The sequence below is a fragment of the Oreochromis aureus genome, linkage group 11, assembly GCF_013358895.1.
Source record: "Oreochromis aureus strain Israel breed Guangdong linkage group 11, ZZ_aureus, whole genome shotgun sequence".
Classification (NCBI taxonomy): domain Eukaryota; kingdom Metazoa; phylum Chordata; class Actinopteri; order Cichliformes; family Cichlidae; genus Oreochromis; species Oreochromis aureus.
In genome coordinates this window covers 20222584-20241056 of record NC_052952.1, presented here as the reverse complement: position 1 = coordinate 20241056, position 18473 = coordinate 20222584, and the positions used below count along the sequence as shown (strand labels likewise).

Sequence of the window (18473 nt, the reverse complement as noted above, 5' to 3'; positions counted from 1 at the left end):
ATTATTCAGACAGGGATTCTATTAAAAACAGGAATTAAAAATTGATTGCTACGGTCACTTTTTAATAACCTTTCTCTAATTTGGCACTTAAGAAAACTGTCATGGCTGTTTACTGTGATAGTGTACTGAAATGGGCAGACATGAGGTGCAATCAAAAAGTTCTAGGACTGCGCTTGCAAAAATCAAAATGCTTGCTTGACTTAAATTTGGTCTTTATCCCCTTCAAGGTTAACTTCCTGTGCACCGCTGGGCTGCTGTCAGTTTGCTTTTATTTCTAGGTCACTTGTAGCGCTGTAAATTTTGTTAATAAATTAGTTTTTGTAAATAATCTTCTTTTATCTGACAAAAACTTCGGGTTCGGGTTTGCATGCTTCGGGTCTCACTCCTCACCTGATGCTCTACTTCTGAGCTTGGAAACTATGGACTCTACAGTGACATCTGCAGGGTTGTACTCAGACATGAGAGTTCAGTTGGTTTAAAAAGAGATGTTGAAGCTTGGTGAAATCACAGACTTTGGACTCTCAAGAAAATATTTAAAAACAGCGCCCTGGAGATGTGCAAGAAGAGGACCTTGAAGGAGAGATCTTTATTTTGTTGTTGTTGTTGTTTATGAGCCCACCCCAACTGGTCACGGCAGATGGCCGCCCCTCCTTGAGCCTGGTTCTGCTGTAGGTTTCTTCCTGTTAAAGGGAGTTTTTCCTTCTTACTGTTGCCAAAGTGCTTGCTCATAGGGGGTCATATGATTCTTGGGTTTTTCTCTATTGTAGGGTCTACCTTACAATATAAAGCCTTGAGGCGACTGTTGTTGTAATTTGGCGCTGTATAAATAAAAATTGAAATTGAAATATGTGCAACTGTTTGATTGTACCATGTAGACATGTATAAAAGTAGAACTATACAAAACAGTAAAGCTCTACAAGTTCATATAATTTAGGAAAACGGCAGTGAATATTTGACCTGTTTGGTGGATCATGTTTCACACCATTAGTAAAAACCTATTAAATTAATATAATGATATCTCAGTATTAAATCCTGATATGAGATTATGGAGCGGGCTTTTTAGCCCTTTAAAACGTCATCATCAAATTACATGAATGCAAATGGATAAAAAAATACTGGATGGTATAACTGTAATAGTGTGTATTCTGCACTTTTAAAGCTCTTTAGCTCCATACGGGTTTAGATTAAGATAAACTAGTGTTTATTCTGCCGAGATTTATTTTTAAAAAGTGCAGTAAGTGTTGGAATTCTGGTATTTGAATAAATATATTATCAAGGCGAGACTCATTACTCTTTTAGCGAGATTTGAATTAATATATAATTGGCATTTATTTTCAAGGGTAAGGTTAAAGACTCATACTGGTGTTTCTTATTTTTGTCCTATTCAATGCATTTTTCTGAAATAATTCTCTGAGTAAAGATAGGGACTAAAAATATGTTCTTCAGAGTGCACATCTAAACAAAAATAAAAACGTTAGTGTTTGGCCGAGGTGTTTCACACACTGACTTTGACAAATACTTAAAAAGGAGAAAAATGTGAAACACCAGAGTGAGCTTTTAATAAACCTACGTTTTGCCATGATATTTGAGTCCAAACAGTAAAATTAGCAGTGGGTGTGCAAGAATACATTCAGATCTACTTTAAATTATTTGCATAGAAAACCTTGGAGTAGCAGTATAACTGAAGCAACAGGTCAAATTTATCAGACTATAGTTCCAACTACCTGCAATAGCAGCTAAAAGCAGAAACTCCCGTTTCAGGCTCAACAATCAGGAACATTAGGACTTCTAAAGTCTCAGTCACACTAGAGTAAAAATATGATGGCAACCTCATTCCAACAAGGAAATATCTGTGGTTACCGGTGATTGGGTTTATTTTTTTTTCTGTCAGTAACCAAGTGGAGACCCAGAGGCTGCTCGTTGAACATACTAAACTTCTAGCAAGGTGACTGCACAGGTTGCCATGTGGCGTTTTAAGTTCTGAATTCACTAAATTACATTGACAGGTGTAATAGATAATAAAAACTCTGACAGGGTTCAGAGTAAATAGGTGGTTCCTGGATTATTTTTCATCGATAAACCCCCCCCCCAAAACATTCCCCTCGGTTTTTTATTTTTTCACATTTCACACCCTGCTTTGGATAATTTGGAGAGCCCTGATATGATGCCGACACCTCCAAAGCCCCAACAGAAATGGCACCACCATCCAGAATCAGAATAAATATTTTTGTGGCAACAGATTTGAGACTTTCACTGATTTTTCACAGTTTATCTCTGTATTATCACAAACAAATTGTGCATAATTTCCTTCTTGACCCAAACTGATCCCAGATTGGCTCGGTCACTCACAAAGTTGCTTTGAACACAGCAACTGATTGCGAGTAGTTGCAGACCTGGTCCCCATTTTCAAAGCAACCACCTCAAATGCAACACAATTGCAAGATCATTGCAGCTAGTTGCAATACATTTCTATTTTCCCTAGTGTGACTGTAGCCATGAAACTGTTGGGTTACAGCGTCATAGAACAAACACTACTTGTGGCTGAATTCCAGTTTGTAGGTTTTGTAAGTCGGACCACTAAACCATCACTTACATCAGTAAGTTGGATGGGAATTAACAAGTGTCCTTTATTTTTTAGTTTTCCCTACAGGCTAAGCTAAAAGAAATTTAAAGCATGATACAACATCGAGTTAAGCATTGTTAGTAGATGAATTGAAGACACATGGTGAATGAATAAATAACCCTGATGAGTGTAAGGTCCTGTTCAGTTATGAGGTTACAGACTGACTAGAAAACGTTGGCACACAGTAGCTTGGACATATGGAGACTTCACATGAAGTCAGACAAGACTCTTGAAAGTTGTCTTTTGTTTCGTTAGAAACAAATTAAAGTACAACCATTGTCTTTTTGGTCTTAAAAAGTTGTAAAAATGCTTTAGCTTTGATGAGAAAACACTGCATTAATGAAGAAAATATATTAAAAGTTTCTCCTCACCTTTTATATCATGGTAAAAGGGTTTGAAATGTGTGCCCTAAGATCAACGTGTCGCACTCATCCTCATCGTGTTTTCACATTATGTTGTTTCCTCCGTTGCTGATGAGCTTCCCTTTCTTCTTGAGTCTCTTCAGCAAACAGGAGGCGATGCCTAACGCACCACCCTTCAAAAAGCGAACAAAGTTGTCTCCCACCAGTGGGCCCATGGCAAACAGACCTGGCTCCTTGGTGCACTCAAAGGTGTAGGGGTCGATATCTATTGGATTTTGCTTGCAGGAGATGGGTCTTGTTGGATCCTGACCCAGGTACTGGCCTTGCCCCTTCAAGAAAAATAAGTCTGGGTTGGTCCCAATCAGAACCAGGACCATGGAGATCTTGAATGCCTTGAGGGAGTTGTTTCCCTGCAGCAGACATTTCATGTCAGACTGGAAGGACACCACACAGTGTTCGGGGAAACTGGTGTAGTCGGGAAACAGGTTAACACTAGCGTTACCAGCCACATTACCCGCAGCAAGCTGAGGCTTTGGGCACATCTTGGCACATACTGAAGAGGCAATACTAACTGCCTGGGGTCTGTTAGAAGCAGAAGAGGGAGCCACGTTTGTGTAAGCCTGAGAGCACATCATGTTGTAGACTTTGTGGTACTCTGGGTACAGTGTCTTGGGAAGCTGCTTAAAGATGAGGTCTGAGTCGTCGATTCTCTTGCGAAAAACATGCAACACTCGAATGTTGCTGTTGCAAGCACACAGAACTGCATCGGCAGCGCTTAAACCAGCACCCACGATTAGAACGGGATCGGAGTTCTTATCCAGTTTCCTCTGGCTAACTGCCAAGCCTAGGTCTGAGATACTGTGGAACACAAAAGGCAGATCCTCCCCCTCTACACCCAGTCGAACTGGTGAGTCGGAAGCACCGGTGGCCAGGACTACATTTTCAGCAAACAGGCAGAAAGGGACGTGAGTGTCATTCTGCACCTGCTGGTATCCCCTTACTTCCCACAGAGCCCCCCCTCCTCCACTCATTACGCACACTTCTCCATTTCCCTCAAATCTCTCATTCACTCCATCTCCCACCCCTCCATCTCCTTGATGAGTGTGACCGTTTTCAAGACCTTCTCCATCATGCCCCCGGTAGAGTTTCTGGATGGAGGTCACGTAGGTGTTGTCAACAAAGTTCTTTTGAAGACCCTTTAGCTTCACATAGTTACAGTAATAGGATGAAATCTCCTCTGGTGTGGCTCTGTCACTGGTTACATCCCTAGAGCAACAACAAAGAGGAGCAATAGTACAGAACTGAACTGAAGCTTGAGCCATATCGTTGCTGTAAACCTTCTCCTCTGTCATTACCTGCGTTTCCCATTGGTCAGGTCTTTGTAGTTGACCCCGGGGAGCTCCATCCAGATGCCAAGACTAATAGTCAGCATGGAGCCTTCCATTGCCTGAAGCGATGAGAGAGGGAACACCGTAGATTAGACAGGTGAACACAAAATGGCTGACTTTAAATGTGGACAGATCAAAGTTTGTTACTTACATGCCAAGCACCCCCAGGTGTTCCCCTGCCCAGAACCAGATGTGGGATGTGTTGCTGCTTGTCCCTCCTCCACTGAAGGACAGAAGGGAATTTGTAGCCAAAGTCAGCATTAGGATGCAGGAGTGTGTCGAAAAGCACAGCCACCGGATTACTTGACCTCCCCTCAAGACCTTCACTCAGATATTCCAGATCCTGTAAAAAAAATAAATAAATGAGGAAAGTCATGCCTATGAGGTGCCAGACTGACTTTGGCCATTTTTAAATAAGCAAGGATTGGTAGTTGCTTTGTTTTTTACCTGTTCAGTAATGGGTAGATGCTTGGTGTCCTGTAGTTTCCTGTATAGTATTGGGTTTGGGTGGACAGTTGCTGGGTCTAAGTACGGCTTGTATCCACTCAGCAGGTAGGACAAACAAATACCCGATGGCCCGTTGCCTAAACATAAATCCACATTTGGGAAATTACAGGCTAGCATTGCAAAGAGGCACAAGGCGATATATAATACATGTTAGGTTGAAACGTGTGCTTTTTAAGCAGTTTTCAAACATGCAATGAACATCTAGACATTTATGGAAGAAGGTGCACATGACACAGAATTAGTCTTGTCTTGTTGGACTTGTTGGACCTCCCTATTCTCTTTTCTGTCTTCTCTGAAGAGCATCTTGTCCTGATTTTCCCAACTATCGATTTGTGCTTTAAAATGTGTGCAGGATAAGAGCCAGGTTGAAGGATGTACTAGTTATGTTAAACCAGTGAAAGGTCAGGCAAAAAGTTTACCTATGATGACCACAGGAACAGTGGGTGGGTGCTCTTGTGGCAGAGTGGTCTCTTCCAGGAGAGGCATGGCTGCAGCCTGGGCCAGAGCCGGCACTGAGGAGGACAAGAATAACAGAAATGTGAAGAAAGTTCCAGACATTTCTGTAGCTGCGTCCATTCAGTAGTCAACTAAAAGCAGAGCCTCATTTGTTCTTTGTCCCACTCTTTCCCTGTTTCTGGGTCAAATTATTTGAACAGGTTCAAACCAGCTTACTGTCTTTTTGTCTGTCAGTGTTGTTGTTGTCTTATGTTAGCTTAGATCCTGTCTCCATCGACCATCATCAGCTGACTCAGAAACACACACGGGGCGGGGGGGGCTTTATTCATCCTGTTATTGTGCTTTCACGCACAGCTATGGCCCTCCCTGTCTGTCTGGGGCTTCACACACGTGGAAACACCCCGCCACAACACAGTATGCCCCCAGTTTTTCTCATTGCCGTCCCGCCGTGTCCACACACCCCACGTCCTACCGCACATGGCCCGGGGCAGAGCCAGCCTCTGTTAACCCCGGTACTGCTTTCCAGACAAAAGGGACTTCTAATCAGATTTATGTAGGCCTGGGTCTGTCGTGAAATGTAGCCGTTGAGCATGTGTACTGTGTGTTTGTGTGTTACGCGACAGTGCCATTGTGTGCCCGCCGGGCAGCAAATCCCCCCTGATCACTCCTCTGAGTGGGCCCTAATCCCACTGGGCCTGTTTATGTCTTTACCGCCCCTTTCAATGGCAGCAGGACGAGAATGTGGTCCTGGCATGCTGACAGATCAAATCATCAGAACACCCGCTCCTCTCATAGCCCCCCCACCTCCACCCCAATATACACACTCACGCTCACTCCCGCCAAAACATTACCCAACGGCTACAGCAAACCAGTGCCCACTTGCCCCACTTTCATACCAACCAAAACAGTGCCCACACCGCCTTTGTCTTACATCCCAAAACTCTGGCACATGTCCCTTAAAACTCCCCGCCGCCCATACAATCTGATTCACTTCCAGTCTCCCGCTCTCTCCCTCCCCCCTGTCTGACCTGTGTCTGTAGACCAACCAGTTGTCTTTGGTTGTCGGCTTATTTACCCTTTTCAATAAAAGCAATGGGATTCCACACATTGCATACTGTATCCATGCCCCCAGTTGGCAGACTGATACTGTTCAGGCCCCTGGTTAATCTGACAAAACACCCGTGTGTGCAGTTGTTTTCTTTTGTTTGAACTTTCACCCATAAACCAGTGCTTATGTTATCCCACAGTGGATTTATGTTTGATTTTATCTACAGATAACAAATAAAACTGGACAAAAAAAAATGTAAAAAGCCCCTTCCAAGGGCTCACAGAGCACCTGTGCTCTATAATTTCTACATGATGCAACAGCAGCTCATGATGCATCATGAGCAAATCATGAAGCTAGATCTGTGGGCTGCATTTACTGTATCTTTGTGATCAGATATAATGTCATTCAGTGCGCAAAAACAAACAAACAAACAAAAAAACCCAGTTCAGATAATCCAAAAACGCAGTTTTAAGTTCAGTGAAACCTCGAGAGCACAAGTCCTTAACACTCAACAGACCAACATCCATAGTTTAAATGTGACGATAATAATAATACACCCCAGGTGTTAGTGCGCTTCATCCGTTTGGGGTTTGTTTTACTCTCTTCCAGCCCGTGTACGCGCCTACATGTGCGCGTTGGCCAGCGTGTAGGACGCACCATACTTTTCTAGAACATGGTGCACGATGTACTGTTAGCTACCTAGCACAAAAAACTGAAACTTTGTGTTAAGCCTTTACAGCTTCACAGCAATGAACCTATTTGAAGTTAAATGAAAAGCATGCTAAGAAATATTAGTGTGTATAAACCCTTATGTGCACACTCCGTCTCACGGTAGGTTTAACTACACCCTCCTCTTTGCAACTTGAGATCATTTTGCACGGACCAGTCTGCATCTCACTTAAGAAAATTAGATTAAATTCAAAACAGGGCCGGGCTGGTTATACACGGTATCCGGGGATGATGCTGCAGCGCTAAAGGAGGGAAAGAATGATGCAGCAGTCTGGTACCCGATCCCAAACACCATCCTCGCGGACCAGCAGCCTTATATCTTCCACTACACCGCTGACTCCGGGAAGCCTGCGTCCACTGAGTCTCAAGGAGCACATGCTACAGCCGCTATTACACCATCATTGCATAATTTAGGTCAGACACACACACGCGGCCATCCGCATCACTCAGTAACAGGATCTCTTACCGAGCTGTGATGTGTGTCAGTATCTCCTGGTCTCGTCCCGTTATCACGACGCACGGCAGCGTTTCAAATCGTATAAATAGCCAGACACCGGTGGGAGGACCTACCCAGCTGTCTGGGGTCTTGTGAGAGATAAGCCAACCTCTCTTTCGTCATCACACACACGAACAGGCACGCACACACACAGCCTTACCTCCGCGAGGTTAAATCCGAGCAGACCTGGTGTATGCAGATCTGATCGATGTGCAAATGTCCACTGAGCGGGAAGATCTTCTGTGTGTCTTGGTGGCAGAGTGTGAAAGAGAGAAACTGGCTCCTGCGTCTCCGTTTTCGTCGTCACATGCGCATCTCTGCACCGCCGGGCGCGAGCGCGCTCACGGGGGAGAGCCGGAAGATCAGAGCATCTCTCTCAGCATCCTCGCAGCTCCGCCGACACTGCTGCTCGCTGAGTGGGCTTACCTGAGAGAACAGTTTTATTTATAAGACGTGCACTGCTCAAATGTAGGACAGACACAGTGAGCCCTGCTACAGCTGCATATTATGGTCTGTCTTTATTATTTAAGGACTTAAATATCAAATCTGGCTTTTACAATGTGAATTTTTTATTGAGAATGGGACAATTTTGGTTAGAAACTTGCATTTTCTTGAAGTTTTAAAGGTAATATTCAGTGCTGTAGGTCAGAGTTGCCAGATTTCTGGACAATACAGCCCGTGTGTATTTTAGGTTGTGACACACCTATTTTTCAGTTACTCTAGATGAAAAACTACATTTCTTTTATTATTGTAACCATATTATTATTTTTACTGTTATCACTATTAAACCTTTATTTAAATAGGTTGTCTCAGTGAGACTCAGATCTCTTTTTCAAGAGAGAACTGTCTTGGACCAAAGCACATAGAGACATTACACAGTCTTGTGAAAAACAAAGTACACCCTCTTACATTCCTTAATGTTTAATGTATCAGGACATTTAAAAAACCACCTGGTTCCTAGCAGGTCATGAAATTAGGCAGTCCCCTTCAGCCTGTTACCCACTACTCTCTACCTCACCTTTGGACTCACCAAGACGTGAAACACTGTTATTATTTAATAAAAAAAATGCAGAAAGCAGTGTATGAAAAATTGAGTACACCCTTAATATCCTTATAGGGATATAGAATATTAATAAATAATCCTTAAAAGTTATATGTCCTCAGCAGATAAAAATGCACTCATAAAACAGGCTCCTTAAAAATAAATTCATACAAATCAATAAGTCATTCCTCACCAGTTTTTTGTACTAGTATTTGTTGACCTAGCTCATTCTGAACCAGTATGTGGCAAAAGCAAATAAATAAATAAATAAATAAATAATGTTGGAAGAATAGATTTTATCCTTTTGTTAAAAATATATACAAACAATTTGGCTTTTTTATTTCTTTTAACAGCTTGCATACTTACTTATAAAACCGCTGATTCTCCCTCTGCTGTTAAGATAAAGGAAAAGTCCATTTGACATATCCCTGGTTAGTGTGAAGTTGATTCACAGTTAGTGAGAATGGGAGCCCCGCCTCCCCGCTTCATCATCCAATAAGCGGAGAGAAAAGAACCACTACTTCCTGTCCCCGATCCAAACACATGTACGTATGCTAGCAGTTAGCTTTGGCGAAAATACTTCTTAAGAGTGGCAATAAGTGCCACTGAAGATGGTTCACATCACTAGGATCTGCTTACGGAAGGTGAGTACTATAGAAGATTTGTATTGTGAATGTCACATATTTAACGGGGGGTGTTATACGGTTTTTGACATTAGCTGGAAAGCTAACTGTCAACGCTAAATACACCAAGCAGTAATCGTGTTTGTCTCTCATGTGGTGTGTTAGATGATACACCAACTATCTCTATAGCTATTGCACATCAGCAGCCTGCTGGAGATTGTTTGTAGGGCTCTGGCAGCTCTCCTCCTCCTCACACAGAGGGGCAGACACCGGTCCTGCTGTTGAGATGATGCCCTGTCCTGCTCTCCTTGAGTAAATATCCATTTCCTGCTGTCTCATCCACACTCTTGAGATTGCGCTGGGAGGCTTGGCAAACCTTTTTTGTGGCTGCACGTATATGAACGTGCCATCCTCGAGGAGTTTTTGAGCACTCTAGTTGCTCATCAATGCGCCACTGATCAATACACCTGTCAACCCAGAACAGCTTTCTGTATAGACTGTATCATGTTACCAAAATAAAGTACATACACACAAATAAAGTACATCAAGTAAACAGTAAAACAACAACAATAAAGTCCCTATAGAATATACATAGGCACATATTTGTATATTTAAACTCATATGTAAAATATATATGAGTTACTGTTTAGCTTTAGTGGACTGAAGAAAATAAGAAGGAAGGATGCTCAAGCTGCTGTCAAATGTCATTATTCTTGTGAGATATGTAAGTCTCACCCTGGTAAATGATGTCAGTAAAAAGATTCAATCACTTGAAGTTGCCTGTTAGGGTCTCTGGTGTTCTTCCATTTCTTAATACCAGTCTGATGTGTCTTTGACTCTTTGCAGTATGGAAACTTTGTTGACAATCTGCGGCTGTACGTCCGTGGAGGCAGTGGAGGGATGGGTTTACCCCGCCTTGGAGGACAAGGAGGGAACGGGGGAGATGTTTGGGTGGTGGCGACGAAGAACATGACCTTAAAAAGAATAAAGGACAAATTCCCACAAAAACGTTTTGTAGCGGACGCAGGAGCCAACAGCGGGTAGAAATACAATTTTTATTTTAAATTCTGTCGATCATTAAAAAATGTCTATTTTTCAGACCTTCGTAGAGGTTTTGAAATAGTCCTGTAAGCATGAGAGGGTGAAAGCTTTTGGATCTCCTTTATCAACAGCGTTCGAGCTCTGAAAGGAGAAAGAGGGGCAGACAAGGAGATCCTTGCTCCTGTCGGTATCACCGTCACCACTGATGAGGGCAGAACATTCGGTACGTCAAAGCCTTCACAGTCAGTCATGTGAACCTTGTTTTTTCTAACAGAAGAAGAAATGCCAGTGGAGTAGCTAGCTGATTTTTGCAGTGAAGCTTCTTATTTCCTCTACCATTCTTCTTACAAGGTGACTTGAACGTGGAGGGCGATCGTGTGATGGTGGCAAAAGGAGGATCAGGAGGCTCGCTGTACTCTGCGTTTCAGCCCAGTAAAGGCGAGGCTAAACACATCAGACTGGACCTCAAGCTTATAGCAGACATGGGCCTTGTGGGGTGAGAATAGAAGGGGGGAAAGAAACACACTAACTGAATTCTGCTGAGCTTCAGATTAGCAAAGGGGCGACATCTGATTTTCTTCTGTTAAATCACCACCAGGTTCCCGAATGCAGGAAAGTCCTCTCTGCTGACAGCCTTGTCTAACGCCACACCTCAGATTGCCAGCTATGCTTGTGAGAAGATGCCCACACGCATATAGAAAAAGAAAACTTGTCTTTTTTAAATTTGCAAAATATGCTTTGAAAGAAGAAATAATTCTGTGTTTCATTAAACTTTAATATTTTTCTGCCGTTTCACAGTCACAACCTTGAAACCAGAGATTGGCAAACTGATATATGACGATTATAAGCAGGTAGAGGATTCCACGTGTTGCCTTGTGCTGTAACTGTCTGCAAAATCATTTCTTTTTTTTTTTTTTGTAGTTGGTTTACTTGATTGTTTGCTCTTTTTGGGGGGTGGGTGGGTGTAGATTTCTGTTGCTGATCTCCCTGGCTTGATTGAGGGGGCTCACATGAACAAAGGCATGGGCCACAAATTTCTGAAACACGTGGAGAGGACCAAGCAGCTGTTATTTGTGGTGCGTAACTAACACAAACTATGTTTTTACTATGTTTTTGCTTTCAGTGTAACCACGTGAAAATTGCTTCTGATGACAATTTTGCATTTTGTCTGAATGCAGGTCGATGTTTGTGGTTTTCAGCTGGCAAGTAAAACACCGTTTAGGTCAGCCTTCGAGGCTGTGCAGCTTCTAACCAAGGTGAGCCTGAAGCTGCAAAGTTTGATGACTAATGTTTCAGATATTCATTCTAATCCCCTGACTCAATCTTCTCTCCTTTTATTTTTTGTCCCTCATTCTCCTCTGCTTTCTGACTGCTGCCTAAAGGAGTTGGAGTTGTATAAAGAGGAGCTGTTGTCAAAGCCTGCATTACTGGTGGTGAATAAGATGGACCTGCCTGATGCTGAGGACAAGCTCGCAGAGCTGAAGGAGCAACTACAAAACCCAGAAGGTTAGACTAGAATTAGCACTAATAAGTAGAAAAGTCATTTAGGAGTAAAGACTGAAGATGAATTTCTACTTCCAGGTTTCACAGGCATCCTAGTCTGTTCCAGATTTTATGTTTATATTTTCTTTTTTACGCATGAGCAAACATTTCTCTGGCTCTGTCTCTGAATTCAGATATTGACGCTGATGAGTTTTTCATTTTCGTGCATCTGAACTTCCTTTATGTGAGCATATTTTTGCAGTTTGTTGGGAGGAAAAAATGAGTTTTAACAGTATTTCTGTTCCTTTTCTTTCCCCTGTACAGAGTTCTCTGATCTGCTGCCTGAAGATATGATACCACAGAACTATTTGACCTTCAGACACGTGGTTCCCGTTTCTGCAATCACCGGGTTTGGCATCAGCCACCTGAAGAGCTGCATTCGACAGTCCCTCGATGAAGACGCAGCCTTGGAAGTTAAAGCCACTCATCGAGAAAAGCTGCAAGCACTGAGGAAGCAGTTACAAGGACGTTTGTGAGTAACGTAGACGACATCAAGCATCATCACGCAGGACTTTGCAGATAAACATCCTCTACCACGAAGCTCCTGGGAGAGCAAAACCACTTCAATTTATAGAAGTGATGGAGGTCTCTGCTTGGAGATGATCAAATTCTCACTGACTGATGCAAGCTCCATCTTTATTTATTTAAAAGTGATGTGTTGTATAAGACTGATAAAACTTTCTGAATATCATAGAAATTCACAGGATGTTGCATAAAAGGATTATAGTCAAGATGACTACAGTAAATGATAAATACAATATATTCAGTTTCACCCAGTTTCTCACTACGATTTAAAGTGTTTTTATTATTATTGATTTATGTTTTGTGCATACTCAGCTGTATCGTCTGTTTAACTTTAAACGGGGGAATAATCTGATTTAATTTGCAACCAAGCAGGAACCTCAGTAATGACCAATTGAGGCTGGCTCCAGGAGTGAGTCAGTCCTCACAGACTCCTATGTTAAAACGCTCAACAGCAGTAAAACATCCTGATACAAAAATGGGTTTTGTCCTCATTGTTTCCCCCCTTCAAAGCAATTCCAGTGAGGGTGAATCTTTGCTGTAACTAAACAGTTTGAATGCTGGTAAGAACTAAAGGTAAGAGTTTGGTTGCTTTGCTTGGCAGGTGTACCGACACAGGTAACCAGTTGCTTTCCACTTGACCTCATTTGTGCTAATTTGAGTGACTGAACTGGATCTCCTGACTGTTTTTCAATCAGTCCTATGGTTTGCTGTGAGGTACAGCCTGGGCTAAGGGTTCACTCAACTTTTTGACAGGGGGAAATTTTAGTTTTTATAAGTATGTAAGTTAAAATTAGCAAATAAACTTGAAGCAAATTTGTGTTTGATGATTTTTGATTTTATTGCTAGCAAACATTTATTACAAAGATGTAATCGATTTAACACAAATTTCCTTACTTTTTGTGCTAAGTTTACATGCGTCCGTGCAGTGCACCCATGTAGTTTATCGGTGCACAGGCTAGCATTGCCTGAGAAAATACAGTAGTATAAATATGGACGCTCAAAGCTCCAAAAAAACCATGCAAGTGTCAAGTCCAAAACCAGTAGATGATATCTTACTGGCCGTGTTTGTTGTCTTTAACTCATTGGTCACCTTATTAGGTATACCTTGTTAATATCAGGTTTGACCCCCTTTTTAATTATTAGTAGCTTTCAGTACTGCTTTAATTCTTCATGACATGACAACTGCTGCAGATTTGTTGGCTGCACATCCATGATGTGAATCTCCTGTTCCACCACATCTCAAAGGGGATCGACTGGATTGAGATCTGCTGACACAAATACCCAGACGGACTGTGGGGTTTGAACAGTGCTTGGGGGTTGCCCAAAGTGTACCAAGAACACTGAACGGGTCAATGCTTTCATGCAGTTTCTGCCAAACTGACCCTACTGTCTGAATATCACAGCAGAAATCAAGCAGGCATTGTTTAATCTTCTCTTGTTGAATTCTAGTAAGCTGTTTTTCTTAGCTGACAGCAGTGGCACTTCATGCGGTCTTCTGCTGCTGTAACCCATCTGCTTCAAGGTTCGATGTGTTGTTCATACAGAGATGCTCTTCTGCCTACCTTGGTTTGGTGCGCTCTGACTGCTGACAAAGACATTTAAGCCCAGAGTATTGCCACTCACTGGATATTTTCTCTTTCTCAGTCAATTCTCTGCATATTCTCAGATGGTTGTTGGGAAAATCCCAGTAGATCGGTTATTTGTGAAATACTCAAACCAGCACATCTGGGATCAATAGCCATGTCACATTAAAAGTCACTTCAGTCACTTTTCTTCCCCATTCTGTTTCAACTTCAGCGTTCATCTTGACCACGTCTGCATGCATTGATCTGCTGCCATGGGATTGGCTGATTAGATATTTGCTTTAACAAGCAGTTTAAGAGATGTACCTAATAAAGTAGCCAGTGTGTGCGTGCGTCTTTGTGAGGACAGAAAATTGGCATGCCACTATACTTGTGGGGACCAACAGTGACTTATGGGGACAAAGTGCCTCTCTCCACGAATTTGAAGGCATTTTTGAGACTCAAAATGTGGTTTTTAGTGTCAGGTTTAGGGTTAGGTTTAGGGTTAGACATTCATTATGATGGTTAGGGTAAGCGGCTAAGGAAAGCATTATGTCAATTAGATGTCCTCACTAAGGTGTGTGTGAGTGTGAGAGTAAGTAAATATATGGTCTACAATTTATTTTTTTATTAATTAATTTTTCTTCTCTTCCTTTCCCTTTTCTTTTAAACCTACAGGCTATGATGCTCTTAACAGTCTGATTTTAGGGTTACCCCAATCTGCACCTCAATACAGGGTAGAGATGTAAAGCATACTACAGTATATAAAATGCTAAGAGGCCAAGGGGTATTATGTAGAGTGACCCAAATGTTTTGATAACACTGAGAATTAAACTGTAATGTAACCCTCATTCAGCTGAATCAGGTTTTGTTAACCAGTTATCAAACCATCCTGGGAAATCAGAAGATAATAGAAATGTCTGCACAGACAGAGGTGTTGATGAAAGTTTTATTTTATATTAAATATATTACAATACTGAATGATAAAGAAGAAAAAATATGGGGATTTTTGCATCATCAGTCTGTACAGCATACAGGCAAATTAAAAAATAAAAAAAGACAACTGCAGTGTCTGAATTAGTACATATGGGGCTCTTTAGGGTTCCTGGAGCAGAGTGCTGATGATTCTGGTGTGATGGGAACGCATGGCTGAGACTGGGTGGTACACAAATACATTCAAGTCTCTGGCCAAACAGCTGCTCTGCAGGGATCGGTCAGTCCAGCTGTGTGCGGAGGCAGATACAGCAGATATGTTTGGAGTAACACCGGTACAATCACACAAATCACTACTGCCTGCCAAATCACTACTGCCATCCTCGGTGGAGAATCCTCTAGAGTTTTGCCCAAGGCACCAGGACAAATGTCTCGCTGCTGCACAGTATTATGATGTTAGAAACATTTCTAAGGAGCTCAGAGATGATGCTCTCCGCAGCCTGGGGAAGCCCAGAAAGATCACTGGGCCGCTGGACACCAATAGTAAGACCAGAGGAACAAAAATAAAGAAAGTTCTGGTAGAAGGCAAATCATGAGCCCATACAGCAACATGTGTCCAAACCTTACATCATACATATCAGCACATGCCTAAGGAACAACGGCTTCTATTGGCCCCAAAGGACAAAGGTGATGAAACGAAATGCTGTCCATTCAAACTCATCAACACACGTAATTACAATAATGCACTTAATTACTGTTTAAATAGCTGCTGTACATAATGCTGAGGGGAAAAAAGTGAACATTACAAAGGTACTTAATAAAAAAGATACTAGTAGCAATATTAGTCCAATATTGTGAAGCTCATATTACCTATACAGTCCTAATGCATACATGAATTACAAATGTAAAAGTGCTCACACTGGAACAAAAGCTAACAACAGTAAAATGACAAACATGAGGCCTTGACACAACAGTTTCTCCACAGTGTAGAGCACTGACTGTACAAAGAACTTGCTGTTGGTGAGCGGGATTTGCATCCAGACAAAAAAAAATCCACCTTAAATAATTACACTGGCACGACAGTTAGCTTCGAACCACCTGCCATGAGCTTTACAAGCAACTGTAGTACACAAACCCATTAAAAACAACAGGAAAAGGCAATAAGGGGGGAAAAACTCGTCCGGTGACATGCTCATTTCCTGTTATGACCTCACAAAGAGCCTACCGGCAAAATAATCTGATATAGATCCATCATGCTGTTGGGTCTTCGTAAGCTCGAACAGCAAGCACTGTACAGCATAGTTAATCATTTACAAGGCTAAATATCTCAGTCGTCACAGCTAAATTCAAAATGCGCATTTCTGTCACAATTTCCAGATGCTGGCTGAGGCGGGTCACCGGCCAGATGTTTATTTTCTCACATTCAAGTGGCTGCCACTGAAAAAATGGGAGCGCAGCCATCTCAAACACACAAACACCTTGTCACCGTCATTGGGAAATTTCCAGGAAATCACGAGTGACAAGCGGCACATCTATAACTACACCAAACACATCTCGTCCATTCGTTTCACTCGGGAACGGGACGTAAAACTAATAAAAATTGAGCTGAATTAATATCGATCGAGAACCGTCTTAGCGACACTCTTATTAATGTGCCACAATCAACATCGCTGGATGTCTGTGTGTGTGTCTCACAGAGATGCATGAAAATAGTGGCTAAGGTAAAAAATAAACACACATTCTGCTGTGGATGGAGAAGGCTATAAAGGTCACAGTCACAGAGCGGGAGAAACCCAGACTGCAGGGTCTCTGAACTTATTTACAAATCAACAGGAAAAAAAGAAATGTTTCTCTCTGTCTTTTTGTCTTTCAAAATAAAAGAAAACCCTTACTCTGTGTGTATTTTACTGTACATATTTACACACAAACCAAAGGGAGGAACAGCAGAGCGGGGTCCATGTTGCGGTGATACAATATGAGTTACCTTTAGTGAAGAGAAAGCATTAAGCCTACAGACGTTAGAAAATCACAGCCCCATTTGCATGCTTTCCTTTTGGGTCAGACCGCTGTCCGTCTTGTCTTTTCGGTAGGAGGGAGTTGCCGATAAACACAGTCGTCTCATGCATACAGTGTTGGCGTTTCTACAGTGATTCACGTCAAAATGATCCGACGCAGATCCGGCCTGCTCCTGGCTCCCACAGCTCCTTTCAGAGAGGAGCCTGTACAATTCAGATGGGATGATGCTGAAGTGAATGCGACATGAGACAAGCTAAAGAGGGTTAAGGGTGGTGTGGGGGTTTTTGTGGGGGGTCCTGTCGCGTTGGTGAAGCTTTGAGCAGACAGCAGGAACAGCTCAGTCTGAGCTCCAGCTGGTCTGGACAGGATGTGGAGCTGGTGTCTCTGCCGGGACTCCACATCGTCACGTAGAAATCCACTGAATGAGGCTGTTTGGCAATACGGCCTCGCAGATGCTTGGTCACATTAACTCAAACTCAAACTCTGCCTGTTTCCTGTCCAGTGGGTGGGTGGGGCTCTCTCTCTTTTTCCTCTTTAGTCGCTTAGAGTTAATTTTGTTTCGTTTTGTGTTTGTTCATTCATAGAAAAGGAGAGATGTGGAGTTCTTTATAGTCTTGTGCAGAGAGGGCAAGACAGCTGTTATATCGAGGTCTCCCACAACTGGAAATGGAAGAGAAGAAAGAGAAGCCTTTTAGCATCAAAGTTTACTGCTGGTCGAGTTCAGGCTGGACTTACAGTTCTGCTGTTTTCTTTAAACTTTATTTGTCATTATAATGTGCTTCAGTAGCTTCATTTGCACACACAACCACCATTAAATGCATAAATCCCTGTATTGTGTTTCTGATTGATACTTGCCCTGGCGCTCTGCCTGTTGGCTTTCCTCTGGTCATCGGGGAGAGGAGGCATAGGGTATGGGTACCTCCTGCTGGATGCAATAGATCCTGTGGAGGAGGTGGGAGACTTGGCAGGCGATAGCGTCCTGAGGAAAGAAATAAAGTAACCGTGATGTGATGTGATCATAAAACTATTGCCCCTTTTTTTTAGTTAGGGTAGGACTAAGTTGTCCAAAGACACAGATACATAAATCAGGTTAGATCTGTGACTTTGGGCAACATCCTCCTTCAGCTGCTCCACCTATTCAGTTTTCACCTTCCTAAATAGAGAGTTTGCTTCTAGAAGCTGCTCACCAGAAAGCAAGGAGACAAAATTATAAAATAATAATTGCATAAAATGCTTAGCTTTTAAGAGCAAACCCTGTGCATGATATGTATTCATTTACACAGCAGTAAACAGTTCCCGGCTGCAGTGTGGGCACAGTCATAGTTTCCTTCATGCTTCACCATCTCACAGCATTTTCGGCAAGCCCCAACACACTCTCAGCTAGAAGCTGTAGAACAATAACTTTAGCCACTGTGGACAAAGCATGCTGCTAAAGGTAACTTCTGCTCTAAGCTTAGCTGGTGTGTTGTCTTGATAGGATAGCTCAATCTGTGGGAGCATGAAAAGGCGACTGGGACAGCGAGCCAGACCGGAGCTGGGTGAAAAAACAAAAGACCAAGAGTCAGAGGAAGAGGTCCAGT

General features: G+C 42.4%; 3 protein-coding genes across 5 annotated transcripts in view; 1 reads left to right on the top strand and 2 right to left on the bottom strand.

Annotated features, from left to right (window-relative positions):
* Window positions 1-778: 778 nt before the first annotated feature.
* osgin2 (oxidative stress induced growth inhibitor family member 2) lies at window positions 779-7890 on the bottom strand. 2 transcript variants are annotated; one of them, XM_039619309.1, is made up of 6 exons: window positions 7770-7890; window positions 5300-5392; window positions 4821-4957; window positions 4525-4716; window positions 4341-4432; window positions 779-4251 (listed from the first exon to the last, which is right to left on the bottom strand). In XM_039619309.1, exons 2-6 carry the CDS (start codon window positions 5364-5366, stop codon window positions 3069-3071), a joined length of 1671 nt encoding a protein of 556 aa, XP_039475243.1. In that variant the 5' UTR covers window positions 5367-5392; window positions 7770-7890; the 3' UTR covers window positions 779-3068. The 2 variants fall into 2 exon arrangements, with proteins under 2 accessions (XP_039475243.1, XP_039475242.1); XM_039619308.1 differs by lacking the exon at window positions 7770-7890 and adding an exon at window positions 7580-7608.
* A 1267-nt stretch (window positions 7891-9157) lies between these two features.
* On the top strand, window positions 9158-13199 carry gtpbp10 (GTP-binding protein 10 (putative)). The gene is made up of 10 exons (XM_031734139.2): window positions 9158-9295; window positions 10121-10314; window positions 10447-10538; window positions 10667-10811; window positions 10914-10987; window positions 11114-11166; window positions 11284-11391; window positions 11494-11571; window positions 11698-11821; window positions 12122-13199. The coding sequence occupies exons 1-10, from the start codon at window positions 9263-9265 to the stop codon at window positions 12331-12333; spliced, it is 1113 nt and encodes a 370-aa protein (XP_031589999.1). The 5' UTR covers window positions 9158-9262; the 3' UTR covers window positions 12334-13199.
* Window positions 13200-14879: 1680 nt separating this feature from the next.
* Window positions 14880-18473, bottom strand: part of adam22 (ADAM metallopeptidase domain 22) — a 69826-nt gene continuing 66232 nt past the window's right edge. For both annotated transcript variants that reach the window (XM_031734042.2, XM_031734043.2), the window contains exons 30-31: window positions 17749-17872; window positions 14880-17553 (exon numbers count right to left, since the gene is read on the bottom strand). In XM_031734042.2, the coding sequence (XP_031589902.1) occupies window positions 17533-17553; window positions 17749-17872 (145 nt within the window). In that variant the 3' untranslated portion in view covers window positions 14880-17532. The remainder of the gene's footprint in view (window positions 17554-17748; window positions 17873-18473) is intronic.

Excerpts from the sequence above, each read along its gene's own strand:
- osgin2 (XM_039619309.1), bottom strand. The coding sequence starts at position 5,366 with ATGCCTCTCCTGGAAGAGACCACTCTGCCACAAGAGCACCCACCCACT. Across the intron at positions 4,958-5,299 it reads TGTTCCTGTGGTCATCATAG|GCAACGGGCCATCGGGTATT; the intron begins GTAAACTTTTTG and ends ATTTATGTTTAG. Across the intron at positions 4,252-4,340 it reads CTGACCAATGGGAAACGCAG|GGATGTAACCAGTGACAGAG; the intron begins GTAATGACAGAG and ends TTGTTGCTCTAG.
- gtpbp10 (XM_031734139.2), top strand. The coding sequence starts at position 9,263 with ATGGTTCACATCACTAGGATCTGCTTACGGAAG. Across the intron at positions 10,539-10,666 it reads TGATGAGGGCAGAACATTCG|GTGACTTGAACGTGGAGGGC; the intron begins GTACGTCAAAGC and ends TCTTCTTACAAG. Across the intron at positions 11,822-12,121 it reads GCAACTACAAAACCCAGAAG|AGTTCTCTGATCTGCTGCCT; the intron begins GTTAGACTAGAA and ends TCCCCTGTACAG.